The following is a 22311-nucleotide window of genomic DNA, read 5'->3' as shown; positions in this document are numbered from 1 at the left end:
CCGGTGCCCAGCCCCTGGTACAGGTCTGCGCTTCACAGTGTCCAGCCCCTGCTCCCCGGTGCCCATGCTCGTCTCCCAGGTCCCGCTCCCCGGACACCCCCGCATGTGCTCTGCTGCCCGCCCCGCGCACGCGCAGTGGCTGCCACCCGTCCGCCCCGGCGCCGCCATTTTGTCCTCGGGCGGCGAGCTTGAGTGGCGCTTCCGAGGGGGACCTAGGCAGCGCTGCCGGAGCGGAGGACGGGGAAAAAAACGGCCCCCAGGGAGGCGCGGAGCGAAGGGACCCTGGAGGAGCACGCGGGTGCCGCGGCGAAGCGCTGAACGAACCCCGTGCAGGGCGGGCGGCACCGCCGCCATCTTACCTCGCTGCCGCCCGGCCTCCCGTGGCCCCGCCGCACGCCCCGCCCCTCCACCTCGCTGGCCCGCCCACCAGCCAATCCGCGGAAGGCGTGGAGATGACGGTGCCGCATACGATTGGTAGAAATAGTTGTCACTCCGCAGGGAATGGGCACGCCTCCTGAGTGGTCACGTGAGAGCGGCGCGGCGGGAAGCAGCCACGTGGGCGCGGGGCATCCGATGGTGCTACAGCCCCGAGTGAGGGAGGGGAAGCAGCAGCGGGAAGGTAGAAACACCTTAGGGTAGGCCCAGGAGCACCGTCTCGGTCCCAAAGCACTGCCTGGGGGATCGACGAGTCCCTCCCAGTTCTGCCCCATCCCCTGCCGCTTTCCCCGGACAGCTTGAAGCCTGGCATTGCTCCCCTGACGGTTAGCGGCAAAGGCAGAACCTGAACGACTTGGGAGCAGCCAGCTGCAAGGCAAGGTTTGCCGGGAGCCCCAAACCAGCTTCTGCCTTCACCAGCTTCTTCGGATACTCCACAAAGCGGGTAACCCTGGGCTTAGGTGCCCTCAATACATCACCTCACCCCAGACACCCCTAAACTGCCACTGCAGAATGGGAGCAGGGTAGAAACAGAGCACCAGGGCAGCTTTTGGAGCAGGGCAACAGGACCCGCAGCAACTGCAGCAGCTTCCAGCACCCTGGAGCTGCTGGATTTAGCCCCAGCAGCCTCTTAATTCCCCCTCCTTCTTGCCCAAAGAAACTCCTGAACCCACTTTTTATCCCCAACGGACAGAATGAAACCACCCAACAGCCCTCCTCCAACCCAGAACCCGCACTCTGGTGTCGCTTTGCAGCCCCTCACTTCCCACCCCCGACTCCAAATGACCAAAGCACTGAAGGTATAAGTTACTGCTTAAATTATTTGTAAAACCTCTTCAATTTTCTGTGACATATTTTAAATACCTTCCCCAAGAACCACCCCCCAGAGGATGTGGGGAGCAAGGCGGGTGGGAGCCTTCAGTTCTAGCAGGGTCAGAGCCCAGCACTAACTGGAAGTTGATGGAGAGGGGGTGGGGGGGAAGGAGGAAAGGAGCAAAACAAAGAGAGAAAGGGAATTAATCCTTTCACAGCTTCGATACCTCCACGCTGCAAACAGCAATAATAAAATGCAGGAGATAATAAAATAGTTCTTGGTGAGGCAGTGGAGATCCAACAAAGCCCTTTCACAGACCCCACCCCCCTCACCACCACCCCCTCACTTCAAAGGGCAGCCCAGGGGTTGGGGGGTTTGGGCTCAGTAGTAGAAAGTGGGGAGCAGGGAGAAGAATTTTATTTGGGGAGGGGAGGGAGGGGAGGAGGTGGTTCTGAGGGCAGCGGGGGTGGTCTGGGCTTGTCCGTGGTGGTGGCAGCTCTGGAGCTGCTGGCAGCCCGGGCTGTGCCCAGCTGCCCATATGAGTGGAACTCAAAGTGAGGGGGCTGGGTGGGCTGCATGCCCTGGGCACTCAGCAGTGAGTGCAGCATGTTGACTGTATCCTGGTAGTCACTGGCCTGGCTGGCATTATGCCCGTTGGCCCCGGGGGGGCCCTTGTCCAATTTGCTGTGGGTACCACCCCGGGCTTTGGTAGCCTGAGGCAGGGGAACGTTGCCTGGATCTGAGCTGTGCCCCGCCAGGTGGGCAGTCCCGGGGAGGTGTGGGTAAGGGAAGGGCAGCCCAGGGCCCTTGGAGGCTTTGCTGACTTTGGGTTGGTGCTCGTGGGCAGCCGTGGCAGCAGCCACCACCTCCTCTGGCAGCTGGCGCTTGCGGGAGGCGGCCAAGGGCCCGTAGCTCTTGTGGGGCACAGTGCCAGGCTGGCTGCCGTGCTTGGAGTCACTTGGCCTCTTGCTGGGCAGGCTGCTGGGGCCGGCAGCCAGCTGGGCTGTGTGCAAGTGTTTGTGAGAGTGGTGGTTGTGGTGGTGGTGGTGGTGGTTGGCAGCATGACCTTTGTGCTTCTCCTTGTGCTCACGGCCCTTGGTGCTGCCCTCCTCGGCGGAGCTGTGCCTGTCACCGCTGCCTGGCACCTTGATCCGCATCTTGATCTCCTCTTGCTTGCAGGGCAGAGGCCTCTCCCCAGCCCCACCGGCCACTGGGATCCTCAGCTTCAGAGCTGAAGCTTTGTCAGCCTTCTCGGGGCCGCTGGGAGGCCGCTCGGGGTTGTCGGCAGCACCCAGAGGGAGCTTGAGGATGATGGCAGAGGGGTTGCCGCCAGCGGCCTCCTGCTGCACCTCCCTCTCCCTCTGCTGCTGCACCAGCAGGTTCTGGGCAGCGTAGGCATACTGGGACCTGACGTTAGCCTCCATGTTCTCCAGCTGCCTCTTCTGTGCTGCCAGCTCCTCTGCATGCTTGGCTCTGTACTCCTTCAGTGACACCTTGGCCGCTGGTGCGTTCTTGCCACCTGGCTTCTGGTAGCCATCCTGCTGCTGCTGCTCAGGGGCTGACAAGGAGGAGCAGCTCTCGTTAGTCCTATGGCTTTGGCCCAGCTCCAGCTTGGCTGGAGGATGCCAGTGGTCAGGCTGGGACTTATCTGCTGTGGCCTGGTTGCTGGGTGAGTCAGAGGAGGCTGGCAGAGGGGGCCCAGCTGCGGCAGTGGAGGAGGTGGACATGCTCATGAGTCCTGCAATGTTCATGTCTGAGCTGTTGTTCCTGGAGATCATGTTTAGGATGGTCTGCTCTGACAGGCTCTCATCATCCCCATGCTCATCAGGCTTCGACTTCCTTGCTGCTTGAGAGGCCTGGAACAAAAGCCGGGAGTGGTCACCAAATTCAGACTGTTACTAGAGCAGCTCAGCCAGGACAGAGCCCAGCTCCCCTCTGAGGGCAGGAGCCCAGCTAAGGATGAGAGGGGACAGATTGAAGCTTGAGAAGGGCAGATTAAGACTGGAGATGAGGAAGAAATTCTTTTCAGTGAGGGTTGGTGAGACACTGGAACATGTTGCCCAGGGAGGTTGTGGCTGCCACCCCCTCCCTGGAGGTGTTGAAGGCCTTGAGCAGCCTGGGATGGTGGAAGATTGAAGATCACCCAGTTCCAAGCTTGGAACTAGATCTTCAAGGTCCATTCCAACCCAACCCATTCCATGACTCCACTGTACTCCCATCCCTGCCGTCAACTGGCAGCAGGGTGGCCCCAGGTGGCTGAAGACCCAAGGCCTCCAGAGAGTTAGTTCATCAGAGCCTGGCTGGAGCTCTGCAGACACAAATATTCTCAATTCCCCCACACCACACCCTGCAGACACTGTGGCATTGTCACCCTGGAGCTGCCAGCCAGCCTGGTGCTGCTCCCAGAAGCCTGCAGAGCCTGTGCCACCCTCCTCTTCCAGCATCCCCAGCAGCTCCTCACCCTCCAGTTCCGGATACGTTTCAGCCTACTGGGAGTCTTCTCGAGAATCTGCAGGAATTCATGAGTCAGCTCTGCAGAGGAGACACAAAACCCAAGCCAGAAGGTCAGAGGTGGGCAGAGCAGCACAGGTCCAGCAGGGCAACTCCCTCCTTGCTGCTGAGCTTGGAGCCACTGCAGGAGGGGCAACTGGAACCAGGAGTTCTGAGCACCATGGAAGCTGCTGCTGCTGCACTGCAAACCTTGGCAAGCCCTGGAGCTGCAGGGAGGAGCCTGGACAGCAGGGCCACGGATGCCAAAACCACCAACGCAAGAACCCTTGGGTGCTGTTTTTTTGGGGGGTGCGTGAAGAACCTCTCTCCAGAACTCACCATCCAAGAGCTCCAGAGTTACTGTGCCATCAACATACTCCCACCAGTGCTTCCCATCCGTGGAGACTGGGATCTCCCAGTTGGACCACTTGCAGGCCAGGTGGATGCAGACACAGGCCACAACCGGGGGGGTGTACTGCAGGCTGAAGGTGGTCAGGTGCAGGCTGATGGCAGCAGGCAGGGAGAGAGAAACAGAAAGCTATGAACTCCCCCATGCCTGCCCCTCAGCTCTCACAGCATCACAGGGTGTTAGGGGTTGGAAGGGACCTCCAGAGATCATCAAGCTGGGCATGGAGGCGAGTGGGCAACACCTCTAGTGGGCACCATGGAGGGCAATGACTCTCCCAAGACCATGCCTGTTCACCAGCTCCACAGCTTCACCCAAACCAGCTTCCCCCCACCATTCTTTCCCTTCCAGAACCACTTTCACACTACCAGCAGTTTCCACACCCATGCCTCTGATCCAAACATCAACCTCTGGGAGCTGCCTGAAGCTGGCAGGGCAGGGCATGACACTTCAAGACCATCAGAAACCCCAACACCAGGGGCTGGGTCTGCAAACCCAGTGACAAAAATCCCACCCAGACCTCTCCAAGAGGAATTCTTTAGCTTCCAAGCCCCTGGCTCCTGGGACTGCCCAGTCCTGCAGGCCAGCCAAGGATTCTCCTGTCTCTCCCAGCACCTTATGCCTTCAGCCAGCTGCCCCTTTTCTCCCCTTCTCCAGTTGAGACTCCCCTGAGGCACAGATTCTGTTTGCTGACAAATTGGGAGGGAAAAATTCTCCCCAGCCAGTCTCTCTCCCCAGCAAGTCACAGATTTGTTCCAAGCCAACCTTTCTGGGTTGGATTTGGGGGTTTTTAACTTTCCCAACTCAAGCAAGCAGTGAAGCTCCTTTTGAGCAGCAGCCAACAGGAGGAAGGGTTCCTTGCTCTCTCTGAGCCACCACCACACAATCCCCAGGAGCTCAGGAGCTGCCCAGTGCCCCAGGGGACACCAGCAGCACATCTCCTTCAGGTAAGACCCTCTGATAATGAATCAATTGTAAAATAATAACCTGTTGGTAGCCATGAAATAGGAAGTTTGGGCCAAGTCCTTGCTGGCTGCAAGAGAAAAAAAAAAAAAAAAAAGGCAAAAACCCAGGGGTTAGTCTGCAGGTCCTGGCAGCTCAAGAACCGTGAGGCCCTCACCACCAGCCCCCCAGCATGGCCCCACCATGGCCAGAGGGAGACCAGAAAGCACTGAGCAGGGCTGGGAGCTGCTCAGCAGAGCCACACAAACCCCCTGGGCACTGCTGGAGCTTCCTTATGGAGCACAGCAGCTGTGGGGAGGCTCCTGGGTTGTCCCCACTGGCCACCAAAAGGTCCTTCCACAGCTCTCCTCCAGTAAAGGGAGGGTTCCCCAGAGGAGCAGGTGGCAGGGAAGCCCAAGGCCTGGCAGTGCCTTACCTCTCACCAGCTGGGTGCACTTCACCACGTGGGTGTGGGGGTGGTCAATGGTGATCTCAAAACCTGCAGGAACACAGACAAGAGGCCATGAGAAGCCAGCAGCACAGCCGCCCCTGTTCCATCCAACCTCCTGGTTCCTGCTGCTGAGGGACAAAGCCTTCTCCCATTCCCTCCTACAGCCCCTCCTTGGCTCTCTGATGCTCAGAGGCAAGCAGGGATAGAGAGGAGCTCACTTTCCTGTAACCAAGAAGACTCCTCAAAAAAAAACCCCAAAACAACCAAAAAAACCCAACCCACAACCAAAACCCAAACCACCCAAACACCACAAAACCCCAAAACCAAACAAAAAACCCAAACCCCAAGTTCTGCAGTCCCAAAGCTGAAGGTCTTAGCTGCTGGGATGTCTGGAGGCAGCAAAATGACTTCTGAGCTTAGCAAGGACCTCACTGAAAACAACAACAAAAAAACCCGAAACAGCTATTAAAGGATTTTGAAAATAGCAGGAGGACAAAAGCCTCTTCCAGCAGCTTGGGAGAAAGGAGACCACCAATGGCATCTGCTCAAAGGAATTTCTGTCACCCAAAAAGCTAAGAGGAAGCAGACATCTGCCCTTTGATGCAGCCTGCAGGGCTCTAGACTCCTCAGCTCAACCCTGGTCTCTGTTTTTCCTCCTCAGCCTGGGAGTTTTGAACTTTAAAAACCATCCCAATGGCTCCATGTGGGTAACAGATATGGTTCTTCCCCATGCAGAACGTTCTGGAGCAGCTGGGATGAGCAAAAAAAAGGCAACTGAGGAACCAAGGAGTTGCACAACTGAGCTCAGAGCTCCACCAAGGGCTGTGGGTAGGCACTGGGGGCATTTACTCTGAGCAAGCCAGGAGTACCAAAGCCTCCTGGAGGGTTTTGGGCTGGAACTCAGGTCCTAGGGCTGCCTCTGGAATGGAAAAGGGGTTAGGAAACAAACCTTAAGCAGCAAATTTCAGCAAGGAACAGGAGACTGCACCCCAGCAGCTGCAGCCCTGCAGGCAGCCTCCAGCTTCTAAAGACCCCAAAAAAGGGTTGGGTTGAGTTTTGGTTTTGTTTATTTCCCCCTCACACTCAGCTGCTCTCTGATCAGAACATTCACTTCCAACCTAGGTTTTGTCAACCATCTCTCAGAGCAAACAGCTTCCTGGCCACAGGCCCAGAGCATCCTGTCCAAGAGGCCCAGGGAGCTGCCCCACGGAGCACCAGGAGAGGTGCCAGGGCTCACAGAGTGCCAGGGAGCTGTCCTGCCCCACAGAGTGCCAGGGAGCCATCACCTCCAAGAAACCCAGGGAATTATCCTGTCCCTTGAAGCCCCCTGGAGGCCATCAGCCAATGACAAAACTTGCTGGGGGGGTGGGAAGGGAAGAAAACCACACACAAAAAAAAAAAAAAAGAATCAAGCCACACTTCCACACTTTGGATTTCTCTGAGCATTTGGGAAGAAGCTGCCACCTGAGAAAAGGGAGGTTAAAAAGGCAAAACCAACAACAATAAAAAAGGAGAGAAAAAAAAAAAGGAGGTAAAAAAAAAAGAAAAAAGTTTTGCTGCTGTCCAGCTGCACTCCTGGCCTCCAGCTGTGGAGAAGATGCTGCTGTTAGGGCTCTGCTGGCCTCTGGGGTTGGTGTGGCAGCCCGGCCGCTCGGAGACACTTACCCAGGGTCTGCAGTATTATGCTCTCTAGAATGACCAGGTCTTGGGCTTGTTGCAGGTAAGCCTGGGGTTGAGAGGACAGGCAAGTTACTCAGGGTGAGGCACTCTGGATAAAGCCTGCATATTTCTAACAGCCCTTTTTTCGTTTGTGTTTTTCTCAAGGAGGCATTGGGAAAAAAAAAAATATATATAGCAAAAGGAAATCTTTCTGCTGGTTTGCACTGGGGAAAATTGCCACAGATCCCCTGCCAGGAAAGAGAAAGCAGAGTGCTTGGTGAAGGGGGTGGGGGGACACACACCCATGCCCCTGCTGCCAGAGCTTTGCTAAGGGACAACTGCTTCAGGATGCAGAGTGGTCCTCTCCTCGGTCCTGCTCCCTCACACTGCCCAGGGTGGCTCCAGCAGCAGTGCAGGAGAGGAAGCAGCTGCTGGCTTAGGGGTTGGGTTGTTGGGTTTAGGGTTTTTTTAGTGGGTTGGGTTTTTTTGTCCTTTTTTTTTTTTTTTTTGCTTTGTTTTTTTTTTTTAACTCTTCAAGCTTCCCTGGATAAAAGCTGCCCCTTCTCAGCAGGGCTTGGCCGCTCAGCTGCAGGGGAGAGAGGCTGGCTTGAGAGATGGGCAACCAGCAACTTCCTACCAAACCAGGGGTGGGGATAGCACAGGACCACACCAGGCAGCACCAACTCCTGCCCTGCCACAGGCACCACTCAGTCACAGCAGCAGCCACCATCCAGCCCCTCCTCAAGCAGACAACCCTCACACAGCACATCCCAGCCATGTTTGCAGCAGCACAGCAGAGAACAGAAGAGAGGTTTTGCCACAGAGCAGGAAAGGGGAAAAAAAAAACCCAAACAAAAAACCTTCTGCTGACCAGAAGCCACCCCCTTCCCCCAAAAAAAAGCTCTTGTTAGTGAGTGCAAGAGCAACAGACTTGGAGAGCTGCTGCTGCCCAGCCCAGGGCCCAGCTGCTCACTGGAGAGCAGCAACTGCTGAGCCTGGTGGCAGGAGAGGCTGAAGCTGTGCAGCTCAGGATGCAGCTGGCTTCCAACATCCCTTCCTTGCACCTGTGCTCCTCCAGAGCCCAGCTCTGCCACCTTGCCACTTACCTCACTCTTGGTGTCCAGAGGAGTTTCCTGGTGATGCAGACAGGCATTTGCTACCTTGATTACATGCTCCAGCTTCCGAGGCTGCTCCTCCACCTTGGCTGCCAGGAACAGAGCTGCTGGCACCACCGACTGCAAGGAGAAAAATGTTCTGCTTTTTAAAGTTACGAAGTTCAAGGTGAAAGCAAAGAAATGAGCCTAAGCCTCACATCTAAGTCAGAAGATTCCTTTAGGAAACAAAGCTTATGCAAGTCCAGACACCACCAGAAGGGTGAAAAAAAGGTCCCTGGTAATAGATACAAGCAACTCTTCCCCTCCCCAGTTCCCCTACTCAAGGTCAATCCCACCATTGTGCTCCTCAGGCTGGGTGCCAAGCAGCAGCAGAAGCAGAGCTGGGGGTTCCCCAGCACCCCCTACCCCATCAGAGCCCAGCACACTTACGTTCCTGTGGAACTGGGTGAAGGACTGCACCATGTAGAAGCGATGCATGTACACAATGGCTGTGTTGATGGTCAGCTGCGAGCTGGTGGGGTGGTTAAGGAAACAAACAGCCCCAGCCGTGATCTCTCAAGCTCCCTTACACCCCACCGCCACCGGAACGAGCTCTCCTCACTCCCAAAATGGGTCTGCTCCTTCTCGATCTCGGGCTGAGCTCTTCCCACTTCAGCGACTGGCCCAGCAATCCTGGCTCCCGGACCGGGCTCGGCTCTTTCCACTCCAGTAACGACTTCATTCCTCCCGCGACGGCCCGGACCTGGCCTTCCCCGCACCCCAACTCCCCACTCCCTATACGGCCTCACTCTCCGCGGCCGAGCCCGGCTCCGTCTTCCACGCTCACCGATAGAACTCTCCCCCGACACCCTAAAAACTCTCGGCTCTCCCTACGACCAGGCCTGATACTCCCCACACCCAGATCCATCTCTGCCCGCCCGCGGTGGCGATACTCAAGCGCAGGCCGCGCGGCCTAGCAGGGCCGGATACACGTTGAGTCGCTGCCCCATGTCCTGCAGCAGGTTGGCCGCCTGCTGCCGGTACGAGAGTTCCTTATCAGGGTCAAGACCAGCGCGACGCGAGGGACTGCGGTCCAGCTGCTCGCGGGTGAAATACCAGCGCCGCCCCGCCGCGCCGCCGGCCCCGCCGCCCGCCGAAGCCTCCATGGCAATCTGCGCCCGCGCACGCACGCACGGGACGTACAGACGGCGGCGGCGTGATGGCGTCACAAGGGCGGCGGCGCGCGCGCACGGGCGCCTCATGTTGGGCGGGGCCTGTGCAGCGCATGCGCAGATTTGACGCGCGTGCGCCCTCTACAACCGGAAGTGCTGGCGGGGGGAGGGGGGCGATCAGCCGTTAACCGCCCTCCCTCGCCGTCCCCCCTTTCTCCTCGCAACCGGGGCCTGTCGTGATCACTTCGTCTCAGCTCCGGTTTCCCTGTGGCCCCGCAGCTCCGCTCGCGCCTCTGCGCTCTGCCTAGGTCCCTTCACAGGATCTGGACTCCTCCCCGGATCTCTGCCCGCTCTCTCCCTCCCCAGCTCCGGTACAAGTGCACCCCAAAGCCCGGTACCGTCGGCCCCCTTACCGCCCCACAGGCCAGGCCACGGCTCGTATCCAAAGTGAATTTTATATATAATTTATCTGTACACACGAAGGACAAAGTACCTCAGATCTGGGCGGGGGGGGGGGGGGGCCGTAATTGGTGTACCCCAGACCGCCCCCTCCAGGCTCAGGCCCCCTCCCGCCCACACCCCACACCCCCCCACCCCCCCCCCCCCCGGCCCCAAAACTGCTTAAAAAAAAAAAAAAGTCACTTCACGATATTTTTTTTGCATTTAAAAGGGCAGTGGGGGGAACCGCTTCTCTTACCCCCCTCCCTCCCCCCTTCCCACGGACAGCCTCTGGGAGGGAGTGGAACCCCCTAAGGCGGGAGGGGGGTGTCCTGGTAGGGGGGTTTGCAAAGACGCATTGCCTGTGGCCCCCTCCCCAGGCAGGCAGCACTTCAATTTGGCACGTGGAGGGGGCTGAGGAGACCCCCACCCCTAAACCCAGCCCTGTCCCTTCCCCTGGGGGAGAGGGTGTCCTCCATCTCCCCTCTTTGGCACATGGGGTTTAAGGACAGAGGAGGCAGGGGAGGGTTGCACCTTGATACCCCCCCACCCCGGGGGAAGGGACAAGGCTGGAAAATGCTCCCTCAACACCCCCCTGAGGGGCATCCCCTGCTTCAACACCTTCCCTGGGGGGGGGGGGGGTACCCCCCATCAACACACCACCCCCCCCAGACCCCTCCCTTGTGTCTATTTCTCCCTTTTTCCTGAATTTTTGTTTTAAATAAATGGATTTGGATTAGGGGATTTTTCCTTTTTTTTTTTGCCTGACCACAGTGCAGGGTAAGAGGCTGGGTTAGGGTTGGGGGGAAGTGGAGGGGGAACACACCATGGGGACAACCCCCCTAGCTCCCCCCAGGACCAGCATTGAGGAAGTAGGTGGTCATCTCCCCCTTGCCCTTGACCTTCACCAGCCCCCTGCACTCCAGCACATAGCCCTTGGCCTCCAGCACCTGGTACAGGTCCGTTGTCACCTGGTGGGAGAGGGGATGCAGGAGGTGAAGGGGTTTGTGGGGTAAGGGGGAGGGATTTGTGGGGTCCCCCTCCCTGGCTGACCTGGATGCGGTCAGGGACGCCAGTGCTGTCCATACGGCTGGAGACGTTGACGGTGTTGCCCCAGATGTCATACTGGGGCTTGCGGGCCCCGATCACCCCTGCCACCACTGGGCCCATGTTCAGCCCTGGGGGGGACACCCAGGCTGGCACATACCCCACAGGTGCCAGGGCAGGGGACACAGAGCAGGTAGGGGAGAGGGAACAGGGAAAAGGAAGGAAAGAAGGGAAAAGGGAAAGGGCAAAAAGGGAAGGATGAAGAAGGAAGGAAACAGACACAAAGAGGGGCACAAAGTGGGGGTAGGGGCATACAACAGGGAGGAACAGTGGCAGAAAGGGGGGGCTGGGGGTGTGAGGCTGCAGCACAGGGCCCCACGGGGGCTGCTCACCAATCTTCATCTGGAAGTTGTTGAAGGAGTGTTCGTTGATGTACTTCATCTGCTCCATCAGCTGCATGGCATAGTCGGCCAGCGCTGCGATGTGGCTCCGGCCCTCCCGGTCGTAGGTAGAGGCGTTGAGCCCTGAGGCTGCCATGTAGGTGCTGCCTATGGTCTTAATCTTTTCCAGCTGCCGGTACCGCTGCTCGCTGATGATCTGGGGGAGAGCCACGGCAGGGCAGGCAGCGTCAGCCCTGCTGCACCTCAGCAGGAGCCCTGCACCTCGACAGGAGCACTGCACCTCATCACCCTGCACTCCACCTCCTGCACCCCATCCCTGTGCACCCCACCTCCTGCACTCTATCTCCATGCATTCCCATCTCACAGTTCCAGGCTTGCTGCTCCACAGCCTCTCCAACATCCCTTGCACCCCGTGCCTGCGCACCTCACCTCCATGCATCTCATCCCACGGCATCCCCACACCCAGAGCTCCACAAGCACCCAATCCCCACACTCCCCATCCCCTTATCCCCAATCCCCTCATCCCATCACCCCTTATCCCCCATTCCTGCCATCTCCCACCCCCGTCGCCGTGCCACCCTTCCCCCGGGGCACCTCGTCGAAGTCAGCGATGATCTCATTGAGCAGCCTGAGGCACTCCACGCCCTCGTTGTTGGCCTCCAGCTCGACGTAGAACTCAGAGAAGTTGCTGATGGAGGCGAACATCACAGCCACACACTCGCAGGACTGGTAGTAGAGTTCATCGTTGCGGCGCTCCCGTGCCAGGAAATGTGCTGCCACGTCCTTGGGCAGGATGTTGTGCAGCAGCCGCCGGTTGTAGGCCTGCAGCTCCTCCATCTCCTCCTTCTCGCCTGTGGCCTGTGGTGCCAACAGCCAGCCTGGCACCCCCACCCCCACCCCCAGTGCCAGGGTATACAGCAAGGGAGCAATGATGGTTCAAGAGCCAGGCTGGCACCCCGACATCCACCCCTGGTGCCAGGTTGTGGAGTGAGGGGTCAATGCCAATTCTGAGAGCCAGCCTGGGACCCCCACCCCCAGTACCAGTGTGCAGAGAAAGTGCCCAGCCCTTCCTCATCCCCATGCCCAGCCCAGGGGCTACCTGCAGCTTCCAGAGGAAGTCGAGGCGCGCGGTGGACTCCACCTGCTGCGCGTGCAGGTACAGTGCCAGGGCGAAGACAGCCAGGACTACCGGGGTGACCACCCGCAGGGGCACCTTGCCCTCTGCCATGCTGTGGGCACCAGGCAGCGGCTCAGCCCCTGCCTGCACCCCGACCCCACACCTGCACCCCAACCCCAACCTGCACCCTCACCCCAAACTGCACTCTGACCCCAACCTGCACCCAGACCCCAGTCCTGTACCCAGACCACAACCTGCACCCAGACCCCAGACCTGCACCCAGACCCCAACCTGCATCTCATCCCAACCTGCATCCCGACCCCAACTTGCACCCAGACCCCAACCTGCACCCAGATCCCAACCTGCACCCAGATCCCAGACCTGCACCCAGACCCCAGACCTGCACCCCAACCCCAACATGCACCCCAACCTGCACCCTGACCCCAACCTGCACCCAGACCCCAACCTGCACCCAGATCCCAGACCTGCACCCAGACCCCAACCTGTACCCTGACCCCAACCTGCACCCAGATCCCAACCTGCACGCAGATCCCAGACCTGCACCCAGACCCCAACCTGCACCCTGACCCCAACCTGCACCCAGACCCCAACCTGTACCCAGACCCCAACCTGCACCCAGATCCCAGACCTGCACCCAGACCCCAACCTGCACCCAGATCCCAGACCTGCACCCAGACCCCAGACCTGCACCCCGACCCCAACCTGTACCCTGACCCCAACCTGCACCCAGACCCCAACCTGCACCCAGATCCCAACCTGCACCCAGACCTGCACCCAGACCCCAACCTGTACCCTGACCCCAACCTGCACCCAGACCCCAACCTGCACCCAGATCCCAGACCTGCACCCTGACCCCAACCTGCACCCTGACCCCAACCTGCACCCAGACCCCAACCTGTACCCAGACCCCAACCTGCACCCAGATCCCAGACCTGCACCCAGACCCCAACCTGCACCCAGACCCCAGACCTGCACCCAGACCCCAACCTGTACCCTGACCCCAGATCCCAGACCCCAACCTGTACCCAGATCCCAGACCTGCACCCAGACCCCAACCTGCACCCTGACCCCAACCCGCACCCCGACCCCAACCTGCACCCAACCCCAGACCTGCACGCAGACCTCAGGGACTCCACACCTGCACCCAGACCCCAACCTGTACCCTGACCCCAACCTGCACCCAGACCCCAACCTGCACCCAGATCCCAGACCTGCACCCTGACCCCAACCTGCACCCTGACCCCAACTTGCACCCAGACCCCAACCTGTACCCAGACCCCAACCTACACCCAGATCCCAGACCTGCACCCAGACCCCAACCTGCACCCAGACCCCAGACCTGCACCCAGACCCCAACCTGTACCCTGACCCCAGATCCCAGACCCCAACCTGTACCCAGATCCCAGACCTGCACCCAGACCCCAACCTGCACCCTGACCACAACCCGCACCCCGACCCCAACCTGCACCCAACCCCAGACCTGCACGCAGACCTCAGGGACTCCACACCTGCACCCAGACCCCAGAGACCCCAGAGCTGCACCCAGACCTCAGGACCCCAAACCTGCACCCACCTCAGGGACCCCATGGATGCCAAACATGGCCCCAGACTCCAAATCTGCCCCTGGACCCTAGGACCCTAAACTTGCACCCAGACCCCAATCCTGCACCCACCCAAGGAAGTCCCTAAGATGCACCCCCACTCCAGGGCCCCCAAATCTGTGCCCATCCCAATAAGATGCACCCCCACCCCTGGGACTCCAAAGCAGCAGATCTGCCCCTCCCCACCCAGGGGACACCCCTGCTGCTGCCCACCCTCCCTCCCTACTTCCACTCCCCAGCAGTCCCAGCTCCTCTCTCACCATTCACCCTGGGTCGCATTGAAGGTCCTGGGAGGGGAGGAGAGCAGAGCTGCGGGTTAGCAGGGTGGGAGAGCTGGGGCTGGGAGGGGGTCGCAGGGGGGTCACCAGGCACTCACAGGGCATTGGCCACCACCAGCAGGTCAGCGTTGTCGAAGAGGGCAGCCTGGGGGCCCTCCACCAGCAGAAGGTAGGTGGCCTCAATGGCCACCATGAGCAGCAGCTTGCCGATGCTGCTGATGTGCAGGAAGACCGAGCAGGCCAGCAGGCTCAGCACCACGCTGTAGCTGAAGTACTGCAGGGCACACCCCTGGGCATGCACCGGTGCCTGAGGGCACCCCCTGCCCTGCACCCTGCACAGACGGGCACCTGGCACCCCTGGGGATGCCGCCTGCCAGCACTCAGCACCCTCAGGGGCTCTACGGCAGCAGCCATGGAGGAGCTCACACCCTACAGGGACCTCTGCCAGCAGCCTGAGTTCCTGGGGGGCTGTGTCCCTGTGCCCTCAGGGACCCCATGCCAGCACCCATGGGTCACTGTGCCTGAAAGGACTCTGTGCCAGCACCCTGTACCCATGCAGGAATTTGCACCCTACCAGCACCCTGTGTGGACCCCATTCCAGCACCCTAGGGCACACTGCACCCATGGGAACCCCCAGCCAGTACCTTGCATCCTCAGGGACTCTGTGCCAGCACCCAAGGAGGACCCTGCACAGTTCCCATGCTGGCACCCATGTGGGTCCCCACACTGCTGCCATGGCAGCCTCACTCCTGTGGGTGCCTCATGGCCACTCACCTCGGGGAAGTCACAGGCCAGGCTGGCACCATGGCAGGAGCCTGCAGGGGTGCCCAGGGAGATGTTGAGTGCCCGCAGCTGGCAGGGCCCCATGGCCTCGGGGGTGATGTTGAGCTCTCGGGCAGCGCAGTCCCGCAGGGCCACTCGGCTGCAGGAGAACTGGGGTGGGGGGAGGGGGAACACACAGGACATGAGAGGGGTGAGCAGGTGCCCCACAGCCCCCCACAGCCTCCCCAACCCCTACCATGTTGATGAAGGCAGCAATGAAGACGAGGAGGATGGAGAAGACTCCAATGATGGTGCTGTGGGCTCGGGACTGGACGATCTTCCGGGACAGCTGCTGCAGAGCAGCAGGAAAGAGCTGGGGAAAGGGGGGAGAAGACCCCATCATGCACAGCAGAGACTCCCACAGCCACCCCCTCCCACCCCTGCCCCCCTACCAGCCCTGCACTCACAGTGATGCAGGAGTAGACAGCGCAGACAAAGAGGATGGCAGCGAGGAGGAGGAAGATGCTGACGTAGATGCCGAGCATCAGCGAGGAGCTGAGGAGAGAGGTGGCCACAGACAGCGGGGGGGGAGGGGGAATATGGGGTGCAGGCGTTTGGGGGGATGGTGCTGGGGTACTCACTGGGGGAACACCACGATCTGGAGGCAGCAGATGAAGCAGAAGACAAGGAGGGTGCAGGCCATGTAGCCACCAAAGCGGTCGTCAACCTTCTTGGAGTACTGGGAGGAAGAGGAGGAGGAGGATGAGGATGAGGAGGGAGGTGAGCTGGGGTGGGTGGAGAGGACCCCAGGGGCTGAGATGGAGAGGATGGAGGGGATGAGGATGGAGGGGACCATGGAGCCAGCTGGATGGAGAGGACTCCACAGGTTAGAGGGGACAGAAGGACCAAAGCTGGAACAGAGAGGGTGGGGAGAGTACCACAAAACCAGGACAGAGATGACCTCAGGGGCTGGGGTTGAGATGAGAAGGGACAAAGACATGGATGGGGTCAGGCCAGATGGGGCTGGGACAGAGGGGCTGTGCCACCTTCTTCTCCAGCTCAGGGGTCTGGAAGGTGAGGAGGAACTTCTTGACGTGGTCCTTGCGGAGCTGGTCGATGCTGCGGGCATCGATGGCACGGCTCAGGAACTCATCCACCTCATCCTCGGGGTTCAGGGCCTCCTGGGCACCACGACTGGGGGCAGTGTGAAGTCAGAGCCCCCTCTGAGCACCTGGCACTGCCCCAGGGAAGGCACTGACCAAGGACCCCCACCAGGTGCCCCAGCATGGGGACACTTACTTGTCCTTGCTGGAGTCATCAATGCCCTGAGGAGACAGAAGGCAGATGGCAGTGTCAGGAGGCAGTGTCATGGAAGGAGGGGGGCACCCACCCAGATGGCAAGGAAATGGGGCAACCCCCTGCATCACCAGGGCCACCAAGCATGGGGGACAGAGTCCCGAGGCTAACAAGGATAGGGGGAGCCCCAAGGACTGCTGATGGTGGGTCGGGGATGCCCAGGAGCTCCCCAAGGGTGCAGGCTGCAGCAGGCATCAGGAAGCAGGCGATGGCTGTGGGCAGGGAATGCCAGCCACAGGAAAGCAGCAAGCAGCTGATTAGCAGCCCAGGGCTGGGGGGACTCCCCAGGATGGGTACCCCAGAGGCCACGCTCACCATCTGCCGAAAGGCCTTGGAGTCCTTGGTGCGGGAGAAGGAGCGCTCGGGCACCCAGCGTGGCACCAGCCCCTCCGTTGAGTTGGCACGAGCCCGCTGCAGCTTGGCCAGGATAGCTTTCTCCTCCTTCTGCAGGGGCAGACGCCCATCAAAGAGTCACCAGGGTGCCCTCTTGGGATGTCAGGTCCCCCAACCCCCTGCCAAGTGCCCCCAGCCCTGCTAAACACCCCCCAGCCCTGCCAAGTGCCCCCAACTGACTCGCTTCTGGCTGCAGCCCACGATGAGGAAGGTCTCAATGTTGTGCTCCTTGAGGTAGGCATTGCGCTCGCCCCCGTGCCCAGGCTCCACCTCATAGTCCCCATTCAGATACTGCAGCGTAGCCCAGGTGATGTGGATGCGCCTGGGATGGGGGCACAAAGGCACTGAGCACCCCCTGCCCCCACCCCAGCCACCCTGTGTCATAGAACCCTAGGATGGGTTGGGTTGGAAGGGACCTCAAAGGTCACCCAGTGCCAACCTCCTGCTGTGGGCAGGGACACCTCCCACCAGCCCAGGTTGCTCAAGGCCTCATCCAGCCTGGCACTGAACACCTCCATGGAGGGGGAAGCCACTGCCTCCCTGGGCAGCCTGTGCCAGTTTGTGCCTTATGCTTTCTAGCTCAGGGTTTGTGTTCCCCCCCCCAGCCTTTACCACAGAACAGGTTGGGTTGGAAGAGACCTCCAGGAGCATCCAACCAACCCAGCATCACCATGCTCACCAAACCCTGTCCCCAGGTGCCACAGGGTTCTTGGGCACCTCCAGGCACGGTAACTCCACCACCTCCCTGGGCACCCTGTGCCAACCCCCTAACCACTCTTGCAGGACACAAACTTCCTCATTGCCCAATCTCAGCCTCTCCTGGGGGCAACCTTGAGGCCATTTCTCTCACACTGATCCTAGGGAGAAGCAACCAAACCCCCACCTGGCACCAACTTCCTCTCCTGGAGACCTGTTGATGCCCATCCCTTCTTGTGCCCCCTTCGCCCCCTGCCAGACTCACCCAGCTTTGCCCCCTGCTTCCATGTGGTTGGCCAAGGTGACATCGTTGGACCAGACGTCAAACTGCCACTTGCGCAGCCCCAGGACACCGCAGTGCACGCGGCCGCTGTGGATGCCCACGCGCATGTTGACGTTCACCCCGGTCACTTCCCGCACCAGCCTGCGGGGGGCACCACCTCAGACCCTGCCCACCGTGCCTGCCGCCCATGGGCACCCACACGCAGGCTCACGGTGGCACCAGGAGGGGTGTGCCGGCGGCAATGATGGGCACAGGCACACAGGGATGTGTGATGGCAACAGGGGCGTGCCAGCACCAGGCAGGGCACAGACACTCAGGGAAGTTCTGGCATCAGGGATGTGCCAGCACTGGGCAGGGCATAGACACCCAATGACGTCCTGGCACTAGGGATGAGCACAACCACCCAGGGTTGTGGTGGCAGCAGGAATGAGCACAAACACCAAGGGCTGCATGGTGGCACCAGGGATATGTCAGCACTGGGCAGGGCATAGACACCCAGGGATGTCCTGGCACTAGGGATGGGCACAGCAGCCCAAGCTGTGATGCAACCAGGGATGGGCACAGCCGCCCAGGGCTGCATGGTGGCAGCACAGCTGTGCCCGCCCCGTGCCCAGATGTGCCCCCCCTGCTGTGCCCACTCACGAGATGGCCTCGATCATGTCCACTCCCATCTCCACGCAGCAGTGTGCGTGGTCCCCGCGCGCCTCGGGCAGCCCTGAGACGCAGTAGTAGCAATCCCCCAGGATCTTGATCCGCAGGCAGTGGTTCTCCTGGGGACAACAGCCAGGCCAAGGGGGATGGGGTGGGGGCTCTGGGACCCCAAAACCCTCCCCCCAACTCCCTCACTCACTGCTGCCAGCTTGTCGAAGCGAGCGAAGAGCTCATTGAGAGTCATCACCAGCTCCTGGGCTGTGCACTGTGAGGCCAAGCTGGTGAAGCCCTCAATGTCAGCGAAGAGGATGCTGCCAGGAGGAAGAGTGTGGGCTGGGGAGGGCTGGGGAGGGCCCACAGACCCCCCCCCCTATACATACAGACCCCAGACCCCCCTCTCCCAGACCCCCCCTACCTGACATTGTCGTGCTTCTGGATGTAGATCTTGTGGAACATCATATCCTCCTTCTTGGTGTTGATGTCCTCCTTCATCTCCATGGCCACATGCTGGGGCAGCACCGACAGCAGCAGCCGCTCCTGACCCCCCCGAACCCACCCTCAGTGGGGGGCAGGGTGATGAGGGACACCCCCCCACAAGAGCACCAGCACAGCACAGCTTGATCCTGGGAGCCCCAGAACCTCCAGGATTCCCAGAACCTCCAGGACCTCCAAGACCTCCAGGTCCTCCAGGACTCCCAGAACCTCCAGTATATCCAGGACCTCCTGGACACCCAGGACCCTCCTCGTTCTCCAGGACCCCCACATCCTCCAGGACCCCCAGGTCCCCCATATCCTCCAGGACCCCAGATCCTCCAGGACCCCCAGATCCTCCAGGACCCCAGACCCTCCAGGACCCCCAGAACTTCCAGGACCCCCAGAACCCCAATCCACCTGCTGCCTGTTCTCTCGCTGGAGGTGCAGCCGAGCCTGGATGTAGCCCCTGGTCTCCTGGAAGGCCTGGCGCTGGGACACCTCAGCCGGGTAGTGGGTGCAGACCCCCACCATGTTGGTGCAGAGGAAGATCAGGGCGTTGGCACTGAGCTGCCAGGGAAAAGGTGGGCTCAGCGTAGCAACCCAGGGACATCCCCCTCTTAGCAAGACCTGGCCAGCTCTGCCACCTTGCCCTGCACCCCAAAAGCCCATGGCTGAAGGATGGGGAGGGAGCAAGGAGGGGATGTGAAGGGGCATGGGCAGCCAAGGCAGAGGGACACAGGGCAGGGACGTGGGCACACAGGGCACCAGCATGAGAGCACATCAGGCACTTGGAGCTGCAGGAAACCAGAGCAAAGGGATGCAGGGACCTGAGGAGCCAGGGTAGGGAGGGCAAAGGGGACCTGGGGACACTGGGGACTGGATTTGGGGACCCAGCACAGGGGGGACCTGGGGATGTAGGGAACCAGGACAGGGAGCACCTGAGGATATAGGGCAGAGGGGATAAGAGGATGCAGGGACCTGGGGCAGTGCAGGACATGGGGCCTGGGGTGGGGGACTCACAACGCCAGGCCCCGCAGGCCCTCGGGAAGTGGAGGAGGGGCCGGGAAGCGGTGCTGGCTGCAGCGGGAGTGCTGCGGTTTCCCCCATCCGTGTCCCTGTCCCCCGGGACCGGGGCCAGGGCTATTTATAGCACTCAGCGGGCTGGAAACGGAGCCCTCCCCCCCATCCCCCTGCCCCACCGCATCCTCCCCGCCCCACCGCTCCCACCATGCAGGGATTAACCCCACTCGGGTTGGGGGGGGGAGAGGAGGCTTCACCTCCTGTGACATTCCCCTCCCGCCCAGAGCCACGCTGGCCTCAGTGTGCCCCCCTCGACCCCTGGCATCGTGTTCTTCGCCCTGTGCCCCGTGGGGGCAGCACGTGGCTGTGGCTGTGACAGAGCCAGGCAGGGCGAGGGTGACAGTGACCCTAGGCAAAGAGGGGGAGCGCAGCAAGGTGCCAACAGGAGCTGCAAACATGCAGCCCTGGGGACAACGGGACCCCTCCTGCATCCCCCCTGCGCATGTAGCACCTCACGGGGACTGTCTGCCACCTCGGGGTGGGGGGAGGACAGGGGACACTGCCACGGTCCCAGCCCCTCTGGGTGGCAGCCACCCCCCCTGCCCTAGTGCCCTGGCCCTGCATTCCCCCTCGGGGGCTTCCGCCGAATCCACAACAGAGGCTTTGTGGGTGCCCCCCCCCCCCAGTGCAGCCCACAATAGCAGGTCTGTGCTCAGCCCTATCAGGATCAGGGACCCCTCTCGCCAACGCCCCCCCCACCTCCCGGAGCTGTGGGAGTGGAGCAACCCCAAGCCACGCTGCAGGCAGCACCCATGGGTCCTCCCCCCCTTCCCTTCCTCCCATGGGCACCGAAGGGGGCCCCTCCCACATCCAGAATTTTCCACGTGCAGAAAACACCAAGTGCAGAAAAAAACCCAACTTGGGCACTGGGAGAGCCACCAGTGAGGACAAGCAGAGTGCCCACCCCACGCTGGGTGTCTGTCTGTGTGCCCCCCACCCCCTCCCCTTTCTCCCTACCTGCTTCCAGAGGAAGGGCTCGCCAGTGTTGCGGTGCCAGGTGATGGCGAGGTGCAGGGTGGAAAGGAAGACCCCTGCCAGCACGGCCGCCCTCATCCGTACGGGCAGCAGGGTGTAGGTGATGTAGATGAAGAAGATGCTCCACCAGACGCCCTCGCCTGCGTTGCGGGGAGCCACGGCCACCGTGCCCAGCGCCTGCACCCCGGCCAGCAGCCCCAGCACCACGTAGCTCACCACCCACATGTAGTCCTGAGGAAAGGCGCTGCGGCTGCACAGCAACATCAGGAGCAGGAAGAGGGCAGTGGCGCAGGCCAGGGCGGCAGCGGCCGGCACATGCGGGGAGCCGGGCAGGCAGTGGAAGAGGAGCATCACCGCGCAAACCAGCACCAGCACCCCCATCAGCACCGTCAGGCTGCTCTGGTTCATCTGGAAGAAGTAGCGCTGGTAGAGCCTCTCCAGCTTGGCCGACTGAAAGCGTTTGGAGCGGAACACCTGCAGCAGGCGCCGCCAGCATTCGCCGGCCGCCGGCCGCCGCCCCCCGCGGTCCCCACTCCCCTTCGACGCTTTGGCTTCGCCGTCCTCCAAGCCCAGGTCCACCGACTTGAGGCCCAGGTCGCCCACGGGTCCCTTCTTGCCGTAGTGGTTCTCCTGCCAGGTGCAGTGTAGCCCCCGGGGGAGCCCCGAGCCCCTCTCCATCTCAGGGTCCTGCAGGCAGCTCATGTAGCGAGGGCCGCAGAGGGCAGCGCGGGGCCGGGCACCCTTCTTGCCATTGCGCTCCCCCCATGCCGTCTTCCGCTCGTCCACCTTGGGCACCAGGATGCCGCTGAACCACGACATGCTGCGGGCACCGGGAGGGGGTCAGCAGTTGGTCGCTCACCGCAACGCCCCAAGAGGGGTCCCGGTGCCCACGGGCGTGCCAGGCAGTCCGTGTGCCCCCTATGGGGACGGGCAGCCAAGGGCCCTGATGTGCCACCCGAGGGGATGCAGACCCCAGAGCGCCAGCTCTTCCCCCAGCCCCACGTTCCCTGCAGGAACAGCCGGTGCTGGGTGCCGGGTTCCAGTGTTCCAGTGTCCCGGTGCCCGGTGCTTGGCCTTGCCAAGGCCCCTCCAAGCTCGTCCTCCCTGGCACAACGACTTGCGGCAAAGCTGGAACTGTCCCGGGCGTCCCGGCCCTGTTTGTCTTGAACGGCGGCCAACGGGCTGCACTGGGCACGGCGGCCCCGGGGCACCGGGGACCAGCCGGGACGTGGCAGCAGGTTCCAGCCCCGGGCGAGCGGCGATAGCGAACGGCCA

At 61.2% G+C, this 22311-nt stretch overlaps 2 protein-coding genes across 4 annotated transcripts; both read right to left on the bottom strand.

Annotated features, from left to right (window-relative positions):
• Positions 1 to 1661: 1661 nt before the first annotated feature.
• CCNT1 (cyclin T1) lies at positions 1662 to 9457 on the bottom strand. 2 transcript variants are annotated; one of them, XM_054397093.1, is made up of 10 exons: positions 9282 to 9457; positions 8742 to 8823; positions 8304 to 8432; positions 7204 to 7264; positions 5524 to 5586; positions 5133 to 5178; positions 4079 to 4242; positions 3711 to 3781; positions 2623 to 3105; positions 1662 to 2586 (listed from the first exon to the last, which is right to left on the bottom strand). In XM_054397093.1, the coding sequence occupies exons 1-10, from the start codon at positions 9455 to 9457 to the stop codon at positions 1666 to 1668; spliced, it is 2196 nt and encodes a 731-aa protein (XP_054253068.1). In that variant the 3' UTR covers positions 1662 to 1665. The 2 variants fall into 2 exon arrangements, with proteins under 2 accessions (XP_054253068.1, XP_054253067.1); XM_054397092.1 differs by having other exon boundaries at positions 1662 to 3105.
• Positions 9458 to 10647: 1190 nt separating this feature from the next.
• ADCY6 (adenylate cyclase 6) lies at positions 10648 to 21855 on the bottom strand. Of its 2 annotated transcripts, XM_054397090.1 has the most exons (21): positions 21019 to 21855; positions 19399 to 19548; positions 18923 to 19044; positions 18707 to 18818; positions 18499 to 18626; positions 17839 to 17997; positions 17058 to 17199; positions 16800 to 16928; positions 16428 to 16453; positions 16175 to 16322; positions 15770 to 15867; positions 15596 to 15683; positions 15385 to 15501; positions 15141 to 15299; positions 14482 to 14640; positions 12873 to 12896; positions 12449 to 12610; positions 11944 to 12207; positions 11341 to 11545; positions 10955 to 11079; positions 10648 to 10872 (listed from the first exon to the last, which is right to left on the bottom strand). In XM_054397090.1, the coding sequence occupies exons 1-21, from the start codon at positions 21853 to 21855 to the stop codon at positions 10744 to 10746; spliced, it is 3483 nt and encodes a 1160-aa protein (XP_054253065.1). In that variant the 3' UTR covers positions 10648 to 10743. The 2 variants fall into 2 exon arrangements, with proteins under 2 accessions (XP_054253065.1, XP_054253066.1); XM_054397091.1 differs by lacking the exon at positions 15141 to 15299.
• Positions 21856 to 22311: the final 456 nt, after the last annotated feature.

Source organism: Indicator indicator, chromosome 41, assembly GCF_027791375.1.
Source record: "Indicator indicator isolate 239-I01 chromosome 41, UM_Iind_1.1, whole genome shotgun sequence".
NCBI classification, from domain to species: domain Eukaryota; kingdom Metazoa; phylum Chordata; class Aves; order Piciformes; family Indicatoridae; genus Indicator; species Indicator indicator.
This window is presented reverse-complemented; position numbering and strand designations above follow the sequence as displayed.

Excerpts from the sequence above, each read along its gene's own strand:
- CCNT1 (XM_054397092.1), bottom strand. The coding sequence starts at position 9,457 with ATGGAGGCTTCGGCGGGCGGCGGGGCCGGCGGCGCGGCGGGGCGGCGC. Across the intron at positions 8,824-9,281 it reads ATGGGGCAGCGACTCAACGT|CTCGCAGCTGACCATCAACA; the intron begins GTATCCGGCCCT and ends CCACCCCACCAG. Across the intron at positions 3,782-4,078 it reads AACTCTGGAGCTCTTGGATG|AGCTGACTCATGAATTCCTG; the intron begins GTGAGTTCTGGA and ends TCTCCTCTGCAG.
- ADCY6 (XM_054397090.1), bottom strand. The coding sequence starts at position 21,855 with ATGTCGTGGTTCAGCGGCATCCTGGTGCCCAAGGTGGACGAGCGGAAG. Across the intron at positions 18,819-18,922 it reads CAGAAGCACGACAATGTCAG|CATCCTCTTCGCTGACATTG; the intron begins GTAGGGGGGGTC and ends TCCTCCTGGCAG. Across the intron at positions 16,454-16,799 it reads CCAAGGCCTTTCGGCAGATG|GGCATTGATGACTCCAGCAA; the intron begins GTGAGCGTGGCC and ends CTGTCTCCTCAG.